The sequence below is a fragment of the Calidris pugnax genome, unplaced genomic scaffold (assembly GCF_001431845.1).
Source record: "Calidris pugnax isolate Ruff unplaced genomic scaffold, ASM143184v1 scaffold91, whole genome shotgun sequence".
NCBI lineage: Eukaryota > Metazoa > Chordata > Aves > Charadriiformes > Scolopacidae > Calidris > Calidris pugnax.
Genome location: NW_015090898.1, coordinates 2,687,532 through 2,711,714, shown reverse-complemented (window position 1 = coordinate 2,711,714; position 24,183 = coordinate 2,687,532). Strand labels below are relative to the sequence as shown.

General features: G+C 49.1%; 2 protein-coding genes across 2 annotated transcripts in view; both read left to right on the top strand.

The window, feature by feature from the left end:
• The window catches only part of LOC106891731, a 79,641-nt gene extending 60,498 nt beyond the window's left edge, over nucleotides 1-19,143 (top strand). The window contains exons 63-89 of the mRNA XM_014948447.1: nucleotides 1,179-1,278; nucleotides 1,572-1,657; nucleotides 2,824-3,018; nucleotides 3,827-4,006; nucleotides 4,102-4,293; nucleotides 4,557-4,656; nucleotides 4,822-4,907; nucleotides 5,452-5,646; nucleotides 5,949-6,131; nucleotides 6,902-7,081; nucleotides 7,778-7,960; nucleotides 8,119-8,301; nucleotides 9,100-9,282; nucleotides 9,888-10,070; nucleotides 10,303-10,494; nucleotides 10,760-10,856; nucleotides 11,416-11,501; nucleotides 12,570-12,749; nucleotides 12,918-12,943; nucleotides 13,877-13,933; nucleotides 14,393-14,753; nucleotides 15,049-15,240; nucleotides 17,064-17,243; nucleotides 17,469-17,498; nucleotides 17,627-17,702; nucleotides 17,974-18,058; nucleotides 18,769-19,143. Coding sequence (XP_014803933.1) covers nucleotides 1,179-1,278; nucleotides 1,572-1,657; nucleotides 2,824-3,018; nucleotides 3,827-4,006; nucleotides 4,102-4,293; nucleotides 4,557-4,656; nucleotides 4,822-4,907; nucleotides 5,452-5,646; nucleotides 5,949-6,131; nucleotides 6,902-7,081; nucleotides 7,778-7,960; nucleotides 8,119-8,301; nucleotides 9,100-9,282; nucleotides 9,888-10,070; nucleotides 10,303-10,494; nucleotides 10,760-10,856; nucleotides 11,416-11,501; nucleotides 12,570-12,749; nucleotides 12,918-12,943; nucleotides 13,877-13,933; nucleotides 14,393-14,753; nucleotides 15,049-15,240; nucleotides 17,064-17,243; nucleotides 17,469-17,498; nucleotides 17,627-17,702; nucleotides 17,974-18,055 — 3,788 coding nt within the window. The 3' untranslated portion in view covers nucleotides 18,056-18,058; nucleotides 18,769-19,143. The remainder of the gene's footprint in view (nucleotides 1-1,178; nucleotides 1,279-1,571; nucleotides 1,658-2,823; nucleotides 3,019-3,826; nucleotides 4,007-4,101; nucleotides 4,294-4,556; nucleotides 4,657-4,821; nucleotides 4,908-5,451; nucleotides 5,647-5,948; nucleotides 6,132-6,901; nucleotides 7,082-7,777; nucleotides 7,961-8,118; nucleotides 8,302-9,099; nucleotides 9,283-9,887; nucleotides 10,071-10,302; nucleotides 10,495-10,759; nucleotides 10,857-11,415; nucleotides 11,502-12,569; nucleotides 12,750-12,917; nucleotides 12,944-13,876; nucleotides 13,934-14,392; nucleotides 14,754-15,048; nucleotides 15,241-17,063; nucleotides 17,244-17,468; nucleotides 17,499-17,626; nucleotides 17,703-17,973; nucleotides 18,059-18,768) is intronic.
• A 629-nt stretch (nucleotides 19,144-19,772) lies between these two features.
• Nucleotides 19,773-24,183, top strand: part of LOC106891730 (C4b-binding protein alpha chain-like) — a 21,555-nt gene continuing 17,144 nt past the window's right edge. The window contains exons 1-6 of the mRNA XM_014948446.1: nucleotides 19,773-19,943; nucleotides 21,054-21,251; nucleotides 21,468-21,564; nucleotides 22,259-22,344; nucleotides 22,842-23,048; nucleotides 23,850-24,029. Of these exons, the coding sequence (XP_014803932.1) occupies nucleotides 19,865-19,943; nucleotides 21,054-21,251; nucleotides 21,468-21,564; nucleotides 22,259-22,344; nucleotides 22,842-23,048; nucleotides 23,850-24,029 (847 nt within the window). The 5' untranslated portion in view covers nucleotides 19,773-19,864. The remainder of the gene's footprint in view (nucleotides 19,944-21,053; nucleotides 21,252-21,467; nucleotides 21,565-22,258; nucleotides 22,345-22,841; nucleotides 23,049-23,849; nucleotides 24,030-24,183) is intronic.

The following is a 24,183-nucleotide window of genomic DNA, read 5'->3' as shown; positions in this document are numbered from 1 at the left end:
GGGGAGGTTTATGTAGATGTCACATAGAATCATAGAATTGCCCAGGCCAGAAGGGACCTCCAAAGGTCATCTAGTCCGACCTCCCCGCAGTCAGCAGGGACACCCCCAACTAAATTTTATTGTTGTGATACTAACAGCCTGTGGGCTTCTTGTTTTGCTTTGTTTTATTTTGTTCCCACCCCTATTGGCACATCACCTTGGCACATCCTCATTTCCAGTGACTGTCTGCATAAACCCAGACGTACAGAACGGAAGGCTTGTTGGTGGCCAAGGACTTCTCTCCGCACCGGGGCAAACAGTGACATTTCAGTGTCAGGAGGGTTACAGCCTCGTAGGCAGTGCCAAAGCCCTCTGCCAGGAGGATGGCAGCTGGCACCCTCCTGCTCCCCTCTGCCGCAGACACTACCATCGCCAGGAGCTCCCAAACAGCCCTGAGCTTCCAGGTAAACCCTGACGTGGCTGCCATGGAGCACACCACTACTTTATGTCCCCTAACCCCATTAAAAAAAATGTGGTTAAACCCCGTGAGTGGAAGGTTTAACTACATCCTGGGAATAAGAACCTAATCCTCTGGAATCCGTTGGGAAAATACGTTGTGTTTGCTTAATAATGGCTCCATTCATATTAAACTATTTTGCAAAGCAAACCAAACACCTTTCCTCGTCACCGTGTTGTTTCTGTGCTTGTACCTCTCCTGCTGGATTCTCATGTCTGTTTTCTCTCTCGATAGGTGGTTGTGGTGCTCCTCCAAGGTTGCACTTTGCTGAGCTCAATGAGGAGCACACAAATGAGCTTGATTTTTCTGTTGGGAAGACTGTGCAATACACTTGCCGACCTGGATATTCTAAACACCCAGGAATGTCACCTACTATTACATGCCTTGAGAGCGGAGTGTGGTCAGAAGCACTAGAGTTCTGTAAAAGTGAATAGCTCCTTGATTTGGTGTCCGTTGCTCGAGAAGGAATAGGTGCTGGGGTCTGTCCATGCTGCCAAAACCTTACCATTATTCTGGTGTTCAATCTGGTGTTCAAATAATATGTGACTAGTAAAGCCATGGAACTTTATGCTATTTGAAACCCACTTTGGGGGTGACTGGAAATGGGGGCAGATTACTGGAGTGATACTTGAGTCTGTTGTATGGTGTAGAAGCCTAAAACGAGGGTTTTTTCCTCCCCCAGAGAAACAATGTCGTCATCCTGGTGAACCAGAGAATGGGAAAATTATTTCCCTAACAGATCTCCTGTTTGGGTCAACTGTGGTCTACGGCTGTGAAGAAGGGTAAGTCCTGGTTTTGGCTACTGCTTAGAACAGCGAGGAGGGATCTATCAGGTAAGTCTCCTTTTCATTCACTCCCAAGACATGGATTCTGCCCATAAGAGCTCTGTACCTACAGAACACATGAGGTGTTCCCTACCTTACGTGTACCTGTACCTGCTGAAACTGGTCAGGCAAAGGATGGGAGCTTCTTCACGGCCACAGCTTTGCTGATGGTGCAATCCCAGGTGCTCAGGAGGGAGCAGTAACTCAGACTGATGTGACTTGGGCTGAACGTTCAATCCTTTTGACACCAGGCACAGGTTAATCGGACAGGCCAGCAGGCAATGCCAGATTTCTGGTGGCAGCGTCGCGTGGAGCGGCACCATTCCCACCTGTCAGCGTAAGTAGCTTCCAGCGCCGGGGCTTTACACGGATTGTGTAAATATTTTCCAGCAGAGACTGCCAAATCTTTCCCATCAAAGCTTTCAGGGGGAATTTCTCTGCTCTGTGGGCATGAAAAAATATCAGAAGGTTGTGATGTCACATGAAAAATGTTCTGGGAAAAGGCGTAAGATCTCAAAGCAGTGATTATAGGAAGCAGTGTCTCAGCTGGAGCTTTTCCAGCAGTACTCGGGTGTCCTGTCTCTGACTATCACAAGCCCATTACAAAAAGGAAGGGAAAAATATTATCTTCACCTTATTGTTAGACACTGAGAGACCCAGGCACAACCCTAAGGGGAGGCAGAGCTCTGGGGGGTGGCAGAGGGAGAACCCCAAGGTCCCGAAGCTCTCTCTGTCACTATGAGCACAGATTTGTACCCAAAGTGCTGCCGTGCCTCACCTCAGCAGTTACACCTGGGTGTTTCTCTGCTGATTAAGTACTGCTGCTGATTAGGTGACACTTCCATATGAAGAAAGAAACACTTACTGGTATGCTATGGGATTTTAAAACATCTCCCAGATTCTCCAGGTACACATTAAGCCAAGAGACACACAAATTTCTGCCTGTGCGTGCCTTTGCACTGTGTGCAGCTGAAAAGTCAGGATTTTATGCAGATGATACCAAAGAAAACTTTGGTGTTTTTTACTTGTTAAACAGTAGAAAAGATAAAGCATGTATGCGTTTCCTTGGTAGAGGTTTCTTACTGGTCTGTTTCCTGCCTGTCACAGCAATAGCTGGGCAGGGAGATGGGATCCAGTTGCCCTCAGCTAGAAGGTTCCTCCATCTCCAGGACAAGTGTTTATGCCCCACAGAGGGATTTCAAGCCCCCTGGTGCTGCTGTTGAATTTCATAGAATCACAGAATTGTCTAGGTTGGAAGAGCCCCTTGGGATCATCGACTCCAACCATCTCCCCTACTCTACAAAGTCCTCCCCTACACCATGTCCCTCAGCACTGCATCTAAACGGCCCTTAAACACAGCCAGGGATGGTGACTCCACCCCCTCCCTGGGCAGCCTGTTCCAATGCCCGACCACTCTTTCGGTGAAAAATTATTTCTTAATGTTCAATCTAAACCTCCCCTGTTGGAGCTTGAATTTGGACGCCTTGTTGTGCACCTCTGCAGGTATCCCCTGTGAGCCACCTCCGGACATTCCCAACGGGAAGCACACGGGCAGGCTCCTGGATGAATTCCACTTTGGCACATCCGTAACCTACAGCTGTGACCGCGGGTACCCGCTGCACGGGGAGCCCTCCATCCACTGCACCACCCGGGACGGGAAGAACGGCGTGTGGAGCGGGCCCCCCCCGCTCTGCGGAGGTAGGGCTGGGGGTAAATGCTGGGGTGCAATCCTCCCACCCCACTGCTTCCACTTCGGAAAGGCTGGGAAACCCCCTGCCCGAGTGCTAGTTTGTCTGGGCTGTTTGTCCTCCCAGCCAAGGGGAGGCAGAGGGAGGAGGCTGGAGGAGCACCCCGCTGCCTCCAGCATCCTCACCTTCCAGGCAGGAGGCTGTGACCGCGGGTACCCGCTGCACGGGGAGCCCTCCATCCACTGCACCACCCGGGACGGGAAGAACGGCGTGTGGAGCGGGCCCCCCCCGCTCTGCGGAGGTAGGGCTGGGGGTAAATGCTGGGGTGCAATCCTCCCACCCCACTGCTTCCACTTCGGAAAGGCTGGGAAACCTCCAGGCATTGGCGCAGTGAGAGCCTGGCCCAGGTTGCCCAGAGAAAAGCTGTGACTGCCCCATCCCTGGAGGGGTTCAGGGCCAGGCTGGAGGGGGCTTGGAGCAACCTGGTCTGGTGGGAGGTGTCCCTGCCCAGGGCAGGGGGTTGGAACTCCATGATCTTTAAGGTCCCTTCCAACTCTAACCAGTCTATGATTCCAGCTCCGGTCTCTCCCTCAGCTGATCTTTAAGATCCCTTCCAGCTCTAACCAGCTCCTCTATGATTCCATCTCCTGTCTCTCCCTCAGTGTTTGACATCACCAGATGCAGGCAGTAATCATCCAGGAGAAAATTATTTTGAGACTTGTGTCCTAAAAGGGATTGCAACCCCACGTGGCTTGGCAGCAGCAGAGCTCTGCCCACTGTGCAAGTGCCTGCTCTGAGGTCCTGAACTTCTTTTCCAGAGCCAAAATGTCCAGTCCCACAGATCCAGAATGGGAGAATAGTGTCACCGAGGACAGCCTACACACACAAGGACACCGTCACCTTTGAGTGTGAGCCAGGCTATGTCCTGCGTGGGCACAGCGTGGTACGATGCCAACCAACCAACACCTGGGAGCCACCCGTGCCAGTCTGCGAGCCGGGCAAGTGTTCCGAAACTTCACCTTCCCCTTGCTCTCCCAAAATCTGCTTTTTCTCAACTCCTTTAACAACCGAGCTGGCTTCTTTTCCTTGGTAGCTGGCTGTGAAGCACCTACCAGGCTGGTGTTTGCTGAGCTGAAGGAGCCGTATGGAAACCAGACCATCTTTCCTGTGGGGGGGACGGTGGAATACGTGTGCCGGCCCGGGTACACCCAGCACCCAGGGATGCCAACAGCCATCACGTGTCTTGGGAATCGGACGTGGTCTGTGGTGCTGGAGTTCTGTAAAAGTATGTCCTGACCGTGCTGAAAGACCTCAAGTGCCAGGCTTGGCTGGATTTTCACATTTTTCTAGCTTTATGGGTTCCTTTACGCAGTCTGCTCTCCCCGGGTGGGATGTGGGGGAGCAGCAGAGGGTAATGGTGGCCCCCATTCCCTTCCAGAGAAACAATGTGTGAATCCAGAGGATCCAGAGAACGGCAGAGCTCTTGCTCTCCCCGGGTGGGATGTGGGGGAGCAGCAGAGGGTAATGGTGGCCCCCGTTCCCTTCCAGGGAAACAATGTGCGAATCCAGAGGATCCAGAGAACGGCAAAGCTCTCGTCCTGACAGACCTCCTCTTCGGGTCCACAGTGAATTACACTTGTGACAAGGGGTGAGTCTCTTGACAGAGTGAGCTCAGCTGAGAGGGAAGCATTTTTCAGCTTTACACAAAGGAACCCAGTTCCCAAGTCAGAAGTCTCGGCTGCCACTTACAAGGGTTGGAAATAAATCTCAAGGCTTTTCAAGTAAATGAATAAATCCTTCTGTGTGACTCCAGGTACAAGTTGGTTGGAGGCTCCCAGAGAACATGCGAGGTCTCTGGCACACGTGTCTCATGGAGTGGAGACCCTCCTGTCTGCCAGCGTAAGTAGGCCACAAGAAAAGGTCCTTGGAGATGGTTTGCAAGAGAAAGTGGCACGTCTTTCAAGACAAAGGTTTTTATTGGAAAAGATTTCTCAAGTCACTGTATGTGTAAAATCTTTCATTTTTCTTTTAATTCTGTTTTGTTTTGGACACTTTTGAAAATGATTCCAAAGGTCTTTTATTTATCCTGGTCCAAACTGGTAAAACCATTACTATTTTTAAGTCTCTGTTACTGGGGTGAGTATTTCTCACTGGTCTCTGCATGCGTCTCTGATGGTTACGGAAAAGGAGGTAAGAATTGTCCCACCACCTTCAGACATGGGCAGCAAGGAAGTGACTCACAGGAGGGGGCAGCTTTTCCTTCCCACATATGATTTTTTTTTTTTCCATACAAGGTTTGTCTGTGTATAATTTGGGTCATTGTACCCAGAGAGCATCATGGCTGAGATGGAGCCATCCCCATGGGTTCCCTTCCTGGGAACTGTGTGTGTCCTGCAAACCCTGGGTGCTGCTGATGCTAAAACCACCTCGTACTTGCCCACAGGTATCGTCTGCGATCCGCCTCCGGCCATCCCCCACGGGAGACACAGCGGGCACTCGATGGACACCTTCTCCTACGGCGTCGTGGTCAACTACACCTGTGACCCCGGCCACCTGCTGGCTGGAGAGCCCTCCATCATCTGCACCACGGTGGATGGGGAGCACGGCGTGTGGAGTGGGCCACCACCACGCTGTGGAGGTAGGGCTGGTGTCCGTCCCCATGGTGTGAAGGTAGGGCTGGGGGTGTCTGTCCCCATCGCCATGGTGGGAGGTATGGCTCTGCAGCGCATGGGTGTCCATCCTCCCTGGCAAGGTTGGTCATGAGTGGCAGAAGAAATGACCACGGTTGCGGTGGAGGCTACACCCCCTGACAGGAAGAGAACAAAACCAGCAGATATTTATTCAAAGACCTTAATGGAATTCATTGGCTTCCTCCTTTGCTTTTTGAAGGTTGGATTTAAAATTTTTTTCTTCTCATCTGTCTTTCCTTCTCCTTTGCAGAGGCGAAGTGTCCTCCTCCTCCAGGCATCGCCAACGGGAACCACAGTGGCCAGTCCTCGGCCACCTTCCCCCCGGGCTCGGCTGTGCGGTACCACTGCAGGGAGGGCTACTCCCTGGTGGGGAACGCCTCCATCAGCTGCACCCCTGCCGGGACGTGGAGCCGGCCCTGGCCCCGCTGTGAAGGTCTGTTTTGTGTTGCCTTCTTTTATCTTTCCCCGGCCACTTTCCTCCTTCTTGGCTCTTGGTCTCATCTCCAGCGAGAGGAACAGACCAAAGGTCCCATGAGCAGGAGAGCTCCACATGCCTCTGTGGATTTCCCTTTCTGTCCCTCAGTAAGGATAGACTCTTGGGAGCAGTCAAATAATGGTATTTAGGATAGACTCTTGGGAGCAGTCAAATAATGATATTTTGCAAAATCATAGAATCATAGAATCATAGAATTGCCCAGGCCGGAAGGGACCTCCAAAGGCCATCTAGTCCGACCCCCCCGCAGTCAGCAGGGACACCCCCAACTAGACCAGGTTGCCCAGGGCCTCGTCGAGCCTCTCCTTGAATATCTCCAGGGAAGGGGCCTCAACCACCTCCCTGGGCAACCTGTTCCAGTGCTCCACCGCCCTCACAGTGAAGAACCCTCTCCTCATCTCCAGTCTCAATCTGTTCCCCTCCAGCTTGAAGCCATTGCCCCTCGTCCTGTCGCTGCAGGCCTTTCTAAACAGGTTCTCCCCAGCCTTCCTGTAGGCTCCCTTCAGGTACTGGAAGGCTGCTATTAGGTCTCCCCGGAGCAGGCTGGAGAGGTGGGCCCAGGTGAACCTCATGAGGTTCAAAAGATTAAGAGTCAATAATGTTGAGGAGTGATGGGCAGGTTCAGCAGCAGGTCCTGTCCCTGGTCAGTGCCCCTCCACAGCCAGGCTGGGCTTCGTGTCCCAGCAGTTCCTCATGTTCTTCACTTCCAGCAACCGGCTGCAAGAGGCCAGAGATCAAGAACGGAAGAACGACCGGGCTGGAGACCGTCTACAAACCCAGAGACACCATTGTCTTCGAATGCGATTTTGGTTACGCCTTGAAGGGCTCTCAAGAGTCCCAGTGCCAGTTTGGGGGCACGTGGGACCCTCCTGTCCCCATCTGTGAAAAGAGTAAGTGTCAATGGGGCGGTGGGTGGCAGCTGATTTCTTCTGACCCGCTGTGTGAGGGCACCTGGCAGGGGGCAACCGCCTCACCTGGGAGGTAAAGGGGCCACTTGCCAGGATGGGAAGGAAAAACCACATTCCCATCTGTGAAAAGAGTAAGTGTCAATGGGGCGGTGGGTGGCAGCTGATTTCTTCTGACCCGCTGTGTGAGGGCACCTGGCAGGGGGCAACCGCCTCACCTGGGAGGTAAAGGGGCCACTTGCCAGGATGGGAAGGAAAAACCACATAAATATCTGCCCCCCCATCTTCAGAATCCCCATCAGACCCTTGCTACACAGGGCTTTTATGTCCTTAAATGAATCCAGAGACAGAGCGAGCCAGGCTGGTGTCTGATCTTGTACAACAACAACCAGAGCAAGCTGTCAGGGCCACAGATGGAAAATAACCACTATAGATGCCAAAATAGTGAGAGAAATATCATTCTTGATGTCAATAAGCTCAAAACACACAAAGGGTGGAAAATAGGCGAGAATAGGAGTGAAACATAATGACATTGTCATCCCTTCATCAAATTACATTGACATCCCTTCTATTTGGGAAAAGTTAATGGGGAAGCAAGAAGAGAAAAGGCTGCCTAACCCTACAGTGGGTGATTCTGGTACCTGCTCTTCACCAGTTATGGCTTTTTTCCCCTTTTTGTAGTGCTACAGTGTCCTTCCCCTCCAAATATCAAAAATGGCCAGCATGAGAGCAAGGATGTGCAAGTGTTCATCCCTGGGATGTCAGTGAAGTACTACTGCGACCCCGGGTACGTCCTCACCGGGAAAACAATGGTGTCTTGTTTGTCATCTGGAAGCTGGAGCATCCCTTACCCCCGGTGTGAAGGTGAGCTGGCAATGCTGTCTGTCACCCACAGTGAAAAGGGAGACCATCAGGATGGCACAGCCCTCCCTGAATTATTTTCACCTTGAAAAAACAACAAGGGAACCCCAGGCTCTGGCAGCCGCTTCCCCAGCCCACCCTCTGCTGCTTCTCACTTCCAGAGATCACCTGCCCAAGCCCCAACATCCAGGATGGAGATGTGGCTGAAGGACAGAGCGCCGTGTACCGTCCCGGGGCCAATGTCACCTTCCAGTGCCACCCAGGCCATGTTCTGTGGGGCAGCCGAGAGGCCAAGTGCCAGCCCGATGGCCGCTGGTTGCCCGCTGTCCCCACCTGCGAGCTGGGTGAGTGGTGCACGGAGGTGCTTAGAATCATAGAATGGTCTAGGTTGGAAGAGACCCTTGGGATCATCGAGTCCAACCATCTCCCCTACTCTACAAAGTCCTCCCCTACACCATGTCCCTCAGCACTGCATCTAAACGGCCCTTAAACACAGCCAGGGATGGGGACTCCACCCCCTCCCTGGGCAGCCTGTTCCAATGCCCAACCACTCTTTCGGTGAAAAATTCTTTTCTAATGTTCAATTGGAGCTTGAAGCCATTCCTTCTCGTTCTGTCACTAATTACCTGTGAGAAGAGACCAGCACCAACCTCTCTACAGTGTCCTTTCATGTAGTTGTAGAGAGTGATGAGGTCTCCCCTCAGCCTCCTCTTCCTCACACTAAACAGTCCCAACTCCCTCAGCCGCTCCTCAGACGATTTGTTTTCCAGCCCCCTCACCAGCTTCGTTGCCCTCCTCTGCACTCGCTCCAGCACCTCGAGATCTCTCTTGTATTGAGGTGCCCAAAACTGGACACAACACTCCAGGTGTGGCCTCCCCAGTGCTGAGTACAGGGGCACAGTCACCTCCCTGCTTCTGCTGGTCACACTATTTTTGATACAAGCCAGAATGCCATTGGCTTTCTTGGCCCCCTGGGCACACGGCCGGCTCCTTAGGGCCACCCTTGGGCTGGAAGGGCCCTGAGGTGATGCCATCTGTCTGACCCGCATCACTTCAGGTGTGACGGTCTTTTGCTGTGTTACGTGAGCCCCTCCATTGGGCTAAAATCACTAAAACCTCTTTCTCTGCTCCTGCCCTGTCAGCGCTGCCTTGTCCTCCGCCTCCCGTCATCGCCCACGCCACGCACAGCGCCGAGCTGGGGACAAACTTCACCAGTGGCATGTCCGTGAGCTACCGCTGCCAGCCCGGCTTCTCCCTCCTCGGAGACCCCTCTGTCTCCTGCACGGCCTCGGGGAACTGGAGCCTCCCGTACCCACGCTGTGCAGGTGGGACCCGCTGCTGCCACAGCTCCCCGGCCCCGCATCCCTCCCCTGGAGCCCACAAACCTGCCCACCCCCAGAACTGGTGTGGGGAGATGGGGGTGGCATGTCCAGTGACACCCTCGGGTCTAAACGTCCTTCCAGGACATGCAGTGTTCACTTTGGTGCCTTCATGTTGTTGCGACGGAGGGAAGACAAGAGCACTCAATATGAATGACCAGCAAGCTTCGTTCATTTAGACACACTATCATTCTTTTATGCACACACATAATTAGCTCATACATATTGCAAAATGAGAGCTCATTATTGGTTAGCTCTAAAAAGACAGCTCCGCCCGAAATTCCTTTCTTACAGTTACATGTTTACCTCATCACAGACATTCTGTTGTTGGACCACAGCTGCCTTCAAGGCCAGAAGAACAACTTCAAGGCCTTGCAGTTATTGGGAGCTAGATAAGCTGAATACAGTGCTTATTAAGCTCTTGCTGGGCTAGCTGGCCCATGTCTCCATGACCCTTCTCAGCTAGCCAGTCTCCCACATCATGTGTGCATCCTTCCTGCCTATATTCCCTGTCCATGCCCTTTTTTCATGGTTTTGTCCTCTCTCTCCAGTGCTGCAATGTCCTTCACCTCCAAATATTGACAATGGAAACCACAGCAGCCAGGGCTTGGAAGTTTTCCCTCCTGGGATGGTTGTGAATTACAGCTGTGACCCTGGCTACAGCCTCCTGGGAGAGGCATCGATTCACTGCACCGACTCCGGCAACTGGAGCCTCCCTCCTCCTCGCTGTGCAGGTACTGCCTGCTTCCACGGGGGGAAATTGTGGATAATCTGGGAATTTCCTCCATTGAAAGCCTGAGACACATCCTTTCCCTTACTCTTTCCAAAATTTTGAATCCTTCAGTCCCTCCCCTTTTTTTTTAAATCTTGCTCCTAACCTTTTATCTGTGCGTACTCACTATACATTTTAAAACAACTTTGTATATTTGCTATCCCTGTTTTTCCCTGTGTTTTCTTTCCTGACAGGTGGCTGCGGAGCCCCTCCAAACTTAACCTTTGCTGAGCTAACTAAGGCATCCAAAAACCTGACGGCGTTTCGTGCTGGGGACACCGTGCGCTACAGCTGCCGGCCGGGATACACCAAACACCCCGGAGCATCCGTAACCCTGACATGTCTCCAAAACCACACGTGGTCTGAAGCCCTAGCGTTCTGTAAAAGTGAATAGCTCCGTCACTTTGGTGTTGGTTGTTGAAAATTGTCTAAGCTCCATTTGTGGGTTTCTTAAAGCAGGTCTTTAAAAAACAAACAAAACAAAAAAAGGTTCATACATGGCTTCACTAGTCACATAGTTTGGGCAGCTATTGGCTTTCTAAAAATCACATCTTTATTGGTGCCTGAATGTGGACAGATCCTTAAAATACCGTCTCGTAGCATCACAAAACTGTGGGAGAGGAGGGTAAACTCAGCCTTGTTCTTCCCCAGGGACACAGTGTAAATCCCCAGAAGCACCAAAGAACGGCAGAGTTATTCTGACAGATCTCCCTTTCGGGTCAATCGTGAGCTACACGTGTGACGAAGGGTGAGTCTCAGGCTGCTTTTCCCACCTCAGTTTTCTCAGCTCGGTCTTGGGCAACTTACAGGAAACAACTTACAGCTCAGAGCCCTCTCTCTGCACGGGCCGTTCTCCCACAGCGAGCCACAATTTATATTTTTGGTTCCAGTTACGCCACGGTTGCCTGCTCAGGAAAGAAAGAACCATCTCTCATTTTTCCCTGCCTGTGCTCAATATTTTACTTTGCAAACTTCATTTTCAGTCCCCCTTCTCAGATGGCCACCCAGCAGGAGCTGTGAGCCCAAGTGAGTGCTGCGAGGAGGCTCCAGCAGCTTGGAAATCACTCGGGTCCGAGTCCTGGGTTAGCACCCGACCAACCAAATCCACAGTCATTTGGGATCGATGCTGCTCCCCTTGGATCTGGGAAGAAGGAACTCGGTGTCCTTCGTTCCCAAGTGTCAAACCAACAGAAAGATCTCGGGGACCAGCCCGGATCAGGAGGCTGCAGAAGGAAACTGGAGTGGGAGTGGGAAATCCAGGCTGAATGACCCGGTATAAACTGGTATTTCTTTCTGTGTAACTGCAGGTACCGACTGCTTGGACCGTCTCACCGGCGATGTGAGGCGTTTGGAGAAGATATGGCATGGAGTGGGAGTCCTCCCACTTGTCGAAGTAAGTAGGTTGTGACTAGATCTGGCCCAGAATTGCCAAATGAAGTCCTTACAATTAAAAAGTGGAATTTCTTTAGAATAAATAAAGCCTAGAGGAGTAAGACTTTTAAAACATAATATTCCTCTAGGATTGTTCTGCTTTGCTTCGTTGGTTTCTTCTAAAAACCTTCCAGATGCTAGCTTTTGATCTTTCAGAGTCATGTAGAGTGAAGATCTGTGAGATGCCTGCAGGGAGTTGTCCCTTTTGTTTCACAAACATAAATAATAAATTAAGGAAAAAATGTGTCTTGCAGTACAGGAGTGGGATATTGAGTAAAACTGAACTGGGATCTTCCAAATACTGTACCATTATCCCAACCACAAGGCGGTTTGGCAGAGGTTCATCATTGCAATTAGTCTTCCCTTCAGATGGAGTTGCTCTGGGCGGCATGAGCTTGGTGCAGTAATGCGGCCTGAGAACGACAGCACTTAGGGATTTTACACCATTTCATATCTTTATTGGAATGTATTTGCATTATTCTGGTTACAGGCACAAAACTATGCTTACAATAATGTGGTAACCCTAGGGGCCGCCTTATAGCGGCCTTTCAATACCTGAAGGGTGCCTATAGAAGAGCTGGGGAGGGACACGGTGCCAGGAAGGGTAATGATAGGACAAGGGGAAACGGTTTTAAACTGGAAGAAAAAAGATTCAGATTAGATCTCAGGAAGAAATTTTTTACTCTGAGGGTGGTGAGACACTGGAACAGGTTGCCCAGGGAAGTTGTGGCTGCCCCATCCCTGGAGGGGTTCAAGGCCAGGCTGGATGGGGCCTTGAGCAACCTGCTCTAGTGGGAGGGGTCCCTGCCCAGGGCAGGGGGGTTGGAACTCGATGATCTTTGAGGTCCCTTCCAACCCAAACCATTCTGTGATTCTATGATTCTAAAGCCCTCAATTCTTGAAACGTGAGTCTCCGAGTTCTACCTGTGAAGCCTCTCTGAGCAGTGGCACGTTAAGGATGGACTTTAGACCCTCAGCAATGACAGCAAACCCATGGCTCCCTCTTTGAGATAAAGAATTTCTCTTTCAGAGGTGGTATGCCCAGCCCCACAGATCCAGAACGGGAGCGTATCTGCTCCCAAATATCACTACACATACAAAGACACCGTCAGCTTCAAGTGCCATCGAGGTTTCACCTTGCGAGGCCACGGCACATCCCAGTGCCAAGCCAACAGAACGTGGGACCCACCAGTACCCGTCTGCGAGCAGGGTAAGCCTCAGCACTCTCACTCCTCGGGGTGGCAGATCCCTCCCCGAATGCTCCTACTACCCATCTCTGAAGCCAAAGTTGGCTTCAATTTTCCTGTTTGCTCCAACTGTCTACTTTAAGGAGAAACCAGAAATTGTTCCTTTTATTTATGCCTCACTTCTCGCACAGGAGATAAGTCTGGTTTGGATAATGCTGTAAGTATAAACACGATTTGTACTTTTCTCACCGTAATCCATGTGCTCCTCAATTCCTCAAAGGGAGACATTTGGTAGCTCAGGGCAGGACACTGACTATCAGAGAGGAGTGAATATTTTTGCTGGAAATATAAAGGCAGGATGGTGGAAAATGAAGGTAAATTTGTGCATTGTATTTGCTCAACCAAATGTGTATTTTAAACTCTTCATGTTGCACCTAGATGGAGTGGCAGAATCCTATAATCATCCTGATATCCCAAGAAAACCAGGTAGGTCTGTCACATGAAGAGGCAAGATTTACTAAACACTAACTCCTCCTCCCAACCTGTCCTGCTTTTACCAGTGAAGAGGCTTAATTGCACTTTTTTACGCTCTTGTCATTGCTTTTTTTTTCACACTTTAATGTCACCTTCTCATTTTCTCCATCTCCTCTTTCAAGTAGTGAAGTGTCTGCCTCCTCTAAGCGCTGCTAACGGGGAACACAGCAGGTATTTCTCAGACACTTTTGATGCACCTGGGCACCATCGCTGCCAACACGGCTTCTTCCTCATCAGGAATAAGTCTGTTTGTTGTACAACATACAGAGTCTGGAGCCATCCTCTTCTTTATCTTCTCAACTTTCTAAAGGCATTAAATATGTAGTGGTATTTGGCCAAGGACTTGCTGAAACGAGCCGTTGCTTTAACAAACTCCACGACTACAGAAAGAATGAGGTCTCTGTGGCCAAATGCTCCCCTTCTGTGGTCTGGAGGGTTCTCCATACCCTCGCTGTTGGTTGTGGGAGCTGGGAATGGAGAAGCCAGCAGCTTGGAGACATCATTACAACCCAATGCAAACACTGATAACATCCCTGAAGACCTCCACAAGCCCCAGTGCCAGCCTGGGGGCACACGGGATCCTCTGCTCCCTAAAGCATGTGTCACCTGTCCTTAGCTGCCCATCCTTCCCGACCGTATCGCTCTTGGTGGTGTGTTGTCAGATGTTGAGGAGGTGAGAGGAATCCAGAGTCTCATGTTTAGATCTGAAGATCCATCTGTCCTAATTTTTCCCGTTCTTATTGCTGCTGTATCTTGTGCCTCGGTTTCTCAGTACAAACACCTTAAAAATGAGCTAGGGCCACCTCTGGGGCCACAAGGAACCTGGATGGATGCTGTAATAAGATGGTCTTACAAGCATGGAATTCCCTTTGTAGATAGGAACTCATCACCTCTTACAAGCATGGAATTCCCTTTGTAGATAAGAACTCATTATTAACTTCTTATCTCACGTAGCAGGAAAGATGATGTTGGGCCACGCTCCTTTGTGCAAGAAGGAATGTATATGATGCCATCTGCTTTATGGATGATTTGGGATGGTTGTGCTGATGGTTGGGCAGGGCTGGCTCAGTGCTGGGGGAGCGAGCACTCAGCCCTCCCCCAGCTGCCCAAAACCTTCCCCTCTTGCCTTTAGGGGCCCTATTTTGATCTGCACTTCTCCCTTTCTAGTGCCATTCTGCCCCATGTGCTGATGGTTGGGCAGGGCTGGCTCAGTGCTGGGGGAGTGAGCACTCAGCCCTCCCCCAGCTGCCCAAAACCTTCCCCTCTTGCCTTTAGGGGCCCTATTTTGATCTGCACTTCTCCCTTTCCAGTGCCGCTCTGCCCCGAGCCTCCAGACATCACCCACGGGTCTCACAGTGGCCCAGGAAAAGCGTTTTTCACTCCTGGAACATCTGTAAGATACACCTGTGAGCCCGGCTTCTCTCTCATCGGGGCAGCATCCATCTATTGCACACAGTCTGGCGCCTGGAGCCGACCTCCTCCCCTCTGCCAAGGTGTGGTTTTGTTGCAGAGAGCAAAGAAAAAAAGGGATTTTTAACATGGCTTGCCTTAGGGAAAGCTTTGCATAAGGATTAAATCTGAGTCTTTTACTACAAAAGGAGCGATAAGAACAAGATCAGGTTTATACCCATTTCCAAAGCCTGATGGAGTTAGAGGGTTACAAAATCAGCTGTTAAACCTACAGAAATTGAAAGGGAATAATCGAGGCTGCGAAGGAAGGGTGCCTTAGCTACTCCCTGGCACTCCACCAGGACCCTCATGTCAACGCTGTTGTTTGTCTCTTCCCAGACCTTCCAGTTGTGAAGTGTCTCCGTCCTCCAAGCATCACCAACGGAAAGCTCAACGGCAACATCTCTGACACCTTCTCCTACGGAGCGTCTGTATCCTACAGCTGCAATCCCGGCTATTCCCTGGTCGGGAATGCTGTCATCAACTGCACGCTGTGGGGAACCTGGAGCCAGCCACCTCCTCGGTGCACAGGTGTGTTAGTGCTCAGTTTGCTCGTGGTGTTGGGAATCTGTGGTGGCAGAACCACAACTTCTGGAAGGCAATTTTAATTCTTGCATGTCTTCCATCTCCGGTCTTATTGCTATGAGTGAGTTACTTTCCTCCATTAAAACCTTTTTACTATTAATAGAAGAGTAGACATTTTTTCCCTTCCCTTTTTTGTGTGTCTCACTCCCCAGTCATCATTAGCAGGAAACAAAGGAATCTGGAGCACTGTGTCCAGTTCTGGGCTCCCCAGTTCCAGAAGGACAGGGAACTGCTGGAGAGGGTCCAGCAGAGGGCTACAAAGATGATGAGGGGCCTGGAGCATCTCCCTTATGAGGAGAGGCTGAGGGACTTGGGTCTTTTTAGTCTGGAGAAGAGAAGGCTGAGGGGGGATCTGATCAACACCCAAAAATACTCAAAAGGTGGGTGTCAGGAGGATGGGCCCAGTCTTTTTTCAGTGGTGCCCAGTGACAGGACAAGAGGAAATGGGCACAAACTTGAAAATTAGAAGTTCCACCTACATGAGGAGGAACTTCTTTCCTTGAGGGTGGCAGAGCCCTGGAAGAGGCTGCCCAGAGAGGTGGTGGAGTCTCCTTCTCTGGAGACATTCAAACCCACCTGGACACGTTCCTGTGGGACCTGCTCTGGGTGGACCTGCTCTGGCAGGGGGTTGGAGGAGATGATCTCCAGAGGTCCCTTCCAACCCCATGTCATTCTGTGATTCTGTGATAATATCAAAGAAGTTGTCTCTGATGGACGGCCTCTAGATTACCCCTGAGCCTGACTCTTCCCCTCTGGGAAAATGCCCCTGAATCTGTGAGTTGACCCCTCTGTGCAGCTCATGGTGAAGGTCAGTCACCAGCAAACTTCACTGAGGGCATTGTCACGAATGTCACAAGATTCCTAGCATGGGTGTTCCTGCACAGAAAACCGGACATTCACCAGAATATATTCAAAATCCACACAGGGTGCTTCCTCGGTGGAGCTGCCCCCACCCCAGTGACTCAGGAGCTGAAACACGCTGTGGTAACAATGAGAGGAAATAATGTACCCGATGCTCATGTAAATAAATCAGAGGCTCTTTAAGGAAGCAGCCTCACGGAAAAATTCTCCCTCTCATTCCACATTCTTGTGGTTTTGAAGCGTCCTTAGTAACTATTACATGCAAAAGTAAAAATAAATACAAAAAAAAAAGACGTTTCACAAAGGTTTAACATGGATGTTACTTCTTTGGTCTCCACTGAAAACCTTCTCCTCCAGAGCTCTTGGGCTTGGACTGTCAAAGGTGATTAGATACTTAAATTGAAGCAACTAACTCACTTCATTGAAATCAGTGGTATAAATAGCTTAGACAGCTGGACTAATTAAGAAATTATTTGTAAATAATATGGCTGGTGACATCTTTGAAGGGCAAAGGACTTCTCCAGACTAGAAGTGGGCAAGAGGCAGTTGGCTCTAAACCTCCCACAGAATTCTTCCCTCCTACCCCTTCCTTCTCCAAATGCTCTGGTAGCTCAGTATCAGAAAAATCTCTTTCTCTGTCAGGCCTCTCCCAGGGTGCCCCCACTGCACCCCATTCTGCATCTGCCAAGTCAGTCTGGAGGAGCTGATCTCACAAACACCCTCATGTGGGAGTGAGACACCACAAAGAAAGGAACTGCCCTCTGGAATAAGAATTAATCCCTGGCTACATTCCAAAAGAATTCAAGAACAATGTCTTGTTGTTGTATTTCAGTTGTATTTCTTGTCTTTTATATTCCCTCTCATTAAAGGTCCTTTTATTTATTTTTTTTTTTAATTTCTGATTTCAGAGATCAGATGTGTGTTCCCAGAAGTTCAAGGTGTTAAGAAAGACATAAAAGGAATGACGTATCGCTCTGGGACCAACATCACTCTGGAATGTGACGATGGTTACACCCTGGAAGGCATCAGTTGGATTCAGTGCCAGGAGGACTTCAGCTGGGACCCTCCCGTCCCAGCCTGCAAACTGAGTGAGGGCGGCGGGAAGGAGGCAAAGACCAAACAGAAACGTGCAAATGCATTTGAAACACGCACATGTCTTTCTGTAGATCTAGAAGAAAGTATCCAATGGTGTGGTTTTTAAGAAATTCCATATCGTAGGGCCTCGAAATATCGATAAAGTGATTTACAGCAGTTGAGAAACACTGTATGTTGTTAGAATAATTTGCTGATTTTTCTTTTTCTCTCCCCTACAGGGTCACAGAAGTCTGGGTCTGTAGGCCTAGGTAAGCGGCTCGGAGGCATTTCTGTGGCTGGGTCTTTAACTTTACACAGTGGCCTCCGTGGCACCGTTCCCCTCTGCTTACTTTGAATATTTTACATACAGTGAGAATAACATGCTCTTCTCCCTCAGGAGTGGCGGCTGCAGGACTCCTGCTTCTCCTGGGCGCGGGCATCGTCTGGAAAATCATTTCTAAGCAGAAGCAAGGGTAAGGCGGTCTTCTGGGTGTGCATCTGTGCTCTTTGTTGCCAAGTCCCAAGTTTTATACGCTTTAGAGACTTGAAATATTTGCCCAAGTGTGCCCAGGTCTTGTATTTCTCCATCTTCAGCTCACGCTTGCAACCTGATCAAGGCCCAGCAACCTGGAATCAATGGTGTGATTATGCTGTTTTGTTTCAGGACTCTTCCCGAGAGGAACCCAACCCGAGTGTTCTTCCACAAACCAACACAGCTCACTGTTTTCTTCTCTTTTCACTTAGCTACTATCACACCTACGAAAATGACAGTTACCAAACCCCTCTGAACCAGCCAGCTGAAAAGAAACGTTCATGTCTTCCATAGAAGGTATGGATTTATATTCCTCAACATAAAATACCAGTTATCGCTGCAAAATTAAGTTGTTTCAATATAACCATTCAAGCAGAAAACTCCTTCCCCTCAACCTTCTGGTAAGATGCTTTCTTTAACTGAATAGAAGACTGGTTTAAATATACTGTAGGTTTTTATATAAACATCTTATTTTTCTTTCCAACATCACCCTCAGTGTGTGTGTTCCCTTTTCCATAACCCGAAGAGATGGTGTTTCCAGGTCACTCCCAGCCTCTGCCTTGTTTCTGACATGAAGCTGGTTGAGTTGTAAGGATTAAAGAAGACTGATCTCTACAAAGCTACCAGCAGCACAGATTCTTCTGAGCAGCAGCATCAGAAAGGGGCACTGAACTAGGCCTTTGGGGGTTTTTGTTTGTTTTTACACTTACTGCAGCACCATTTTTACTTACAGGTGAATATACTTTCTACGCTGAATAGATTGCAGGTGACAATTAATTTCCCCTGTTGGCAGCACTCTGAACATCATCAGCTTTGACTACAAAATTGCACCTGTAGACAGCTCTCTTTACTTTTTGTAAAGCCTGGGTTTAGATAATTCCTTCTTTGAAACAATGCATTTCCCAGAAATTCTCTCCTCCCTCCCCGAGTTATGATGTAATTTCTATATGCCAGTGTGAGAACAGGAAGAGTCTAATTTTAACACCCGTGTTATATGTCTTCCCCAGGCTTGGAACGCCCGCTGCTGCTAACCAGGGCTTGGACCCGTTCTCCGTGGCTGCAGGTTGCACAAAAGCATCGCTCACGTTGAAATACTGTGGCAAAAAAAAAAGGCACTTTACTGTAGACTCAACGTTAATGCTCTTTCTGCTCCCATTAATTACTAATGAAGTTCAAACTGCGCACCGTGCAGATGCTGTTCCAGAGGGACTTGTGTGTCTTGCTGTGTCTGACAAAGAACATTTCTCCGTTGGCAACCCCTGTGAGAAGCAAGATCCCGGGAAGCATCCTGCATGTGTGGAAGTCAGCATTCGTTAAACTAAAGATTGTGTTAAAAACTGTCTGCAGCATCGCCGGACACTGCTCTGCGTTTTCTTCCAGGAATGCTTATTTGCAGGGTTCCTCTATGAATGCTTGACCTAATAAAAGCTGAACGCAGGACAAAAATTGCTAGAGGTTTTTGTCTCTCCTTTTGCGTCCATCTTCAGTCTTTTGTATATTTTCTTAGTAAAGCTCTGCAAGGCACACAGTTTGTCCTTCCAAGGAGCCGCAGCCCCTCAGAAAGCTGTTCATCCCGGCCCTGGCAGCCAGGCGCCTTGATTTTTAATTAGCCTTTGCAGGCGGTAGAAAGGCAGGAGCTGCGAAACTAAACACGCTTTGAAGCTTTTCCTCTCTGCCGGGACCGTGAGCGGTTCTCAGGGGACCCTGCCCAGGAAAGGGCCTGGTTTCCTCCGGCCGAGGCCTCTCCCCGTCCCCGGTTTCCTCAGCACGGGGCTTCTCCTCAGGCCGAGGTCTCTCCCCACCTCGATCTCCCCAGTCCGGGCCTTCTCCCCACGACCCATCTCCAAAGCCCGGGGCACGGAAAGCCCAGCCTCAGGCCGGCGGTTGCCGGGAGAGGCGGAGGCCCCGTCGCCGCCATGTAACGGGCCGCCCCTCCCTCCCTTCCTTCCTTCCCGCCGTGCCCATCACGGCGGCGGCGGCTGAGGGCGGAGGCGGGCGGCGCAACGCGCATGCGCCTCAGCCTGGCGCTGCGTCTCCGCTGTCGCTGGAGCGAGGGACGCGGAGCGGCCGGTTCTACCGGGGGTCGCCGCCGCCGCCGCTGCTATGGGACCGTCCATCCGCGGCCCGGGCCTCCTGCTGGCGACGGTGGCGCTGTCGTGGCTCGGCGCAGCGCGGGCTCAGGGTGAGGAATGGGCGCCCGTTCCCCTCCTCGGCCCGCCACGGCGGGAGGGAGGGCGGGCTGAGGGGCTGGGGGGGCGCGCCGAGCCCCCGCGGCCTGCCGGCCCCAGCAGCAACCGGGAGGTGAGAGCTCGCCCTCCCTCCCCGGGAGCTGAGGGGAGGCAGCTCCGCCGCTCGGGGAGGCGGTGGGGAGGGAGAAGGAAGTGTTTTTAGGCGGTGGTGGAACCAGTGAGGTCTGCGAGCGGCTTCGGTGGGGTTTGCGGGGGGTGTGTGTGTGTGTGTGTGTGTGTGTGTGAAAAGCTGAGAGAAAGGTGGTGGTGGTGCAAAAACGGGCGTGCTGGCGTTGGGTGCTGATGGGTGGCTGAGCTGGGGGTTTAACATTTCTTTCGTGGTTTGGTAAATCTTGAAGGAATAGTATAAAAGAAAGGCAATCAGTCCCCAAAGAGGTGGGGGCCTCTGCCGTGGGTACGCCTTGCAGAGGCCGGGTGGATCTTGTGCCTGGGCCGAGAGGTCTGGAATGTGTTCCCAGCCCTCCAGCCTGGAGGAATTTTACGTTACATTTACATTAACTGCCCCTTAAAACCTCCCTGGCTCTGTAGGTCCCCCTTGGATCGTGTTTTCAACTCCCCTCTGGGTTCTGCCTGGCCCTTTGTCTGGGGAAGGGGAGGGAACAGGCCAAGCGTGGCCGGTTGGTTTGTTCCTGCAGCGTTTCACCGTGGGTGGGTGTACGGTGAATTAAGTATAAGAATTAAGAATAAGGCAAACAGACCAAAAATATAAACTGGAAGGAAATTCTCTGGGTAGAAAGCTAACAAAGAAATTGGGGAAAAAAGAAAAAGTGAGTAACTGGTGGTAGGGTGGAGTTGGACATGGGGTGCAGTTAAAATGCAAATTAAAAAATTCAAACCTATTCAAAATTCAAATAAATGCAAATTAAAAAATTCAAACCTATTCAAATACACAAATAGCCCTGGCCCTTATGAACATCAGCTCTTTGATTTACCGGTGGATCCTTAAAACTTCTTGAGTGAGTGTGGCTTCCGTGCCATTGTGCCTGGACTGGTCTCTCTTCTTGTTGATGAGATTATCTATTGTTTTTTCCTTCTTCTGACAGGCACGTGTCCGCCTCCGGAGAGGCTGGACTATGCAGAGCTGGAGAAGCCAGAGGTTTCAGGGACAACAGAGGGCTTTCCCATTGGAACCACGGTGTCCTACGTCTGCCGGCCGGGGTATATGAAAATCTTGGGAAAATCATCATCTCGGACATGTAGTGAAGACTTACAGTGGGTGCCCAAAGAGCAGTTCTGCACAGGTAATGTGTGTATGAGCTCTTTGGGTTTTTCCCTTTGATATTTAACCATTTTAGGTGTTTTCCAAGTGAGCGTTAGTATTCTATAATATTTTAAATGAAGCTTGAAAAATGCTAATAATGGTAAGAGAAGTATATGCCAAAGAATTAGCCTTTGTATATAACTACAAAGATGTAGATTTTTTTCTTTTCTTTTCTTTTCTTTTCCCCTCCCTTTAGCGAAAAAGTGTAACCATCCAGAACAATTATTGCATGGTTCTGTTCATGTGACAAGTCTTGAATTTGGTTCAGAAGCTACTTTTTCTTGTGCAGAAGGGTAAGTATTTTGGTGAATGAATCCTCTTATGTTTTCTGTTTAAATCAAATTTGAAACAAACCTAAATGTTCTCAGGCAGGTTCTATTCCAGTTCTGACTTGAAATGTCTCCAGAGTTCTACCTGGAGCAAATGAAATTACAGTTAAACTTGATTCCCTGGTTTTACTTGCTGTTTGCATCAACCAAGGCCTAAGCTCTGTAGTGAGAATCTGCAGAGTGAAAACTAGAGTGTTACCTGTAATGACTTCTTTAATGCTCCTGTGGCAGAGAGAATAGATCTATATATTCTTCACCCTTCATTATTATGTTGAATAATGGCCCATCTGTCTGTGTATAGCCAATTAAGTCAAAAGCTCTAGCCTCTTACAAGGTTTTTTTCTCCCTTTTAACAGCTTATTGTTTTAGTCTTAGTAACTTTGAGCATTAGCATTAGAAGGGTACAAATCTTAAAATGACAGGACTTCCATAACTTCCTTTAGTGATATCTCATTTGCTTCTCTTTTGTTTTCAAAATTGAGACTGTTAATAAATAAATAAATAAAATTTCAGATGCCATTCTTATTACAACAAAAGCTTGGTGCGTCATGGCCCCATAATCACAAAACAGAATTGTATAAACAGATTTCTAGCTTCTTGTTGGAAAAATGGGAGATTCCTTAAGTTTCACCTCTCTAAAAATTTTTTCTCTGTCTAGATACAGATTAGTTGGACCTGATAGAATTTCCTGTGAAATTCGGGGTAATGGTGTTGGCTGGAGTAGAGATCTTCCTGTCTGTGAAGGTAAGTAAATTACTGCGATGTTTAACTTTATACTCAGATAGTGGTAATTCATTTAAAAACAGCTGTGCCATAAACTTTCCAGTACAAGAAATGCTGGTAAATAGGATTTTTTTAAATTTTTTTATTTTTTGAAGCTATTTGGCATGTGCCTGTGGGGTGATCACAGGAAAGTATCAGCTATTGTGGTAATAAGCTCATATTAGTTAAAGTCAACCTCTTCTTGAGGTTGAGACTCGCTGTAACAGTTGACCATTGGTAACTGTTAGTTATAACTGTAGCTTGTTTTAGAAATAGCTTCATAGAATCATAGAATTGTCTGGGTTGGAAGGAACCTTTAAGATCATCTAGTCCAACCATCAACCTAACTCTGATAAAAAAAAATAAAAAATCACTAAACCACGTCGGATTGAAATGAAATAACTTGAAAATCAAGGCTTGCTCTTTCTGAGGCGAACGAGTCAAATTCTGTCGATTTAATTTGTATGGTTTATTTCTAGCAATTGCTTGTAAACCACCTCCGAGCATCCCCCACGGGAGCTACACGGAAGCTGAAAACTACGTGTATCAGACGGCAGTGACCTACACCTGCGACCGGCCCCCCGCGGGCGACGAGCCCTTCTCACTCATTGGACCCCCTAGTATTTTCTGCACCTTTGATGAACACTTAAATGGAGTTTGGAGTGAAGCCCCTCCCCAGTGTAAAGGTTATCAGGACTTTTAATGTGCTTCTTTGTTAGAGCTCATCTGACTCCAAAAATCTGGTATCTGTCCCTTTTTTTAGAAGGGGGGCGGGGGGCGGTATAGACTTCCCTATAGAAAAGAACAAAGAAATCATCTGGTAATAAATTTGATATAGTTCCAGTGGAGATCAGATCTAACTGCACTGTGGGTATTGATTGATTATGACACAGAATATGTCTAAAATTTAAGTTAAAACTTTATATGTATGAGCATGCTGTTGGTAGAAGTGACAAGGACAAAGTGAAGGAACTGAGAGACCACAAAGCTTGGGTAGCTGAAGAAAAATTTGGTAAAGAACAAGAATTTGGAAGCTAGATTAAGAATAGTGAAAAGGTAAGGAAGAACTCTTTTTCTAAACACAGCCACTATGCAAATGCAGAAATAAATGCAAAGCCCAGCAAGCACAAAGTCTTGCTTTGCAGACGTAGGGAGAAGGACCAGATACTCGTGTTGTTATTTGAACCCTACTCAATAGCACTTTGTTTTCAAAAGTTCTGCCGCCGTACAGGAGTATGGCTTCTGGAAGTGCAATGTGATTATATCAATTACTACCATTTCTTATTTGACCGTGTACCGTTACATCTCAATAGCTTAAGGCAAGGACCTTCTCCACCTTCAAGAGAATCACCTCTTTACAAAGCCCCTCCAAAACAGTTTGAGGAATTAGAAGAAGGAAATGTACAAGCAGTAAGAGGATGCTGGCTCTGTTGCACAGATACTGTTAACAAATATTTCTTAGCTGTTTTTTCTTTTACCTATTTCAGTGGTCAAGTGCGATAACCCGAGAGTTGAAAATGCAAAAAAAATATTTGGATCTGGATTTTCCTATAGATATGGGGACTCAGTCACGTTTGAGTGTGATCCAGGCTATTTCATGACCGGATCGGAGACAATTACCTGTGGAGAAGATAACACCTGGTCTTCAAAACCAGTTTGTGAAAAAAGTAAGTCTTTAAATAAGAATCCAACTTCTCTTGTATGTTGAGAATGTTTTATATCTCTCTTAGCTAAAATTTAAAATCTTAACACAGTAGGTGGGCATCACGTGCTCTGGAAGTTCACCTGGAGCCTCATCTGTGGACAACTCTTTTAGGTGCT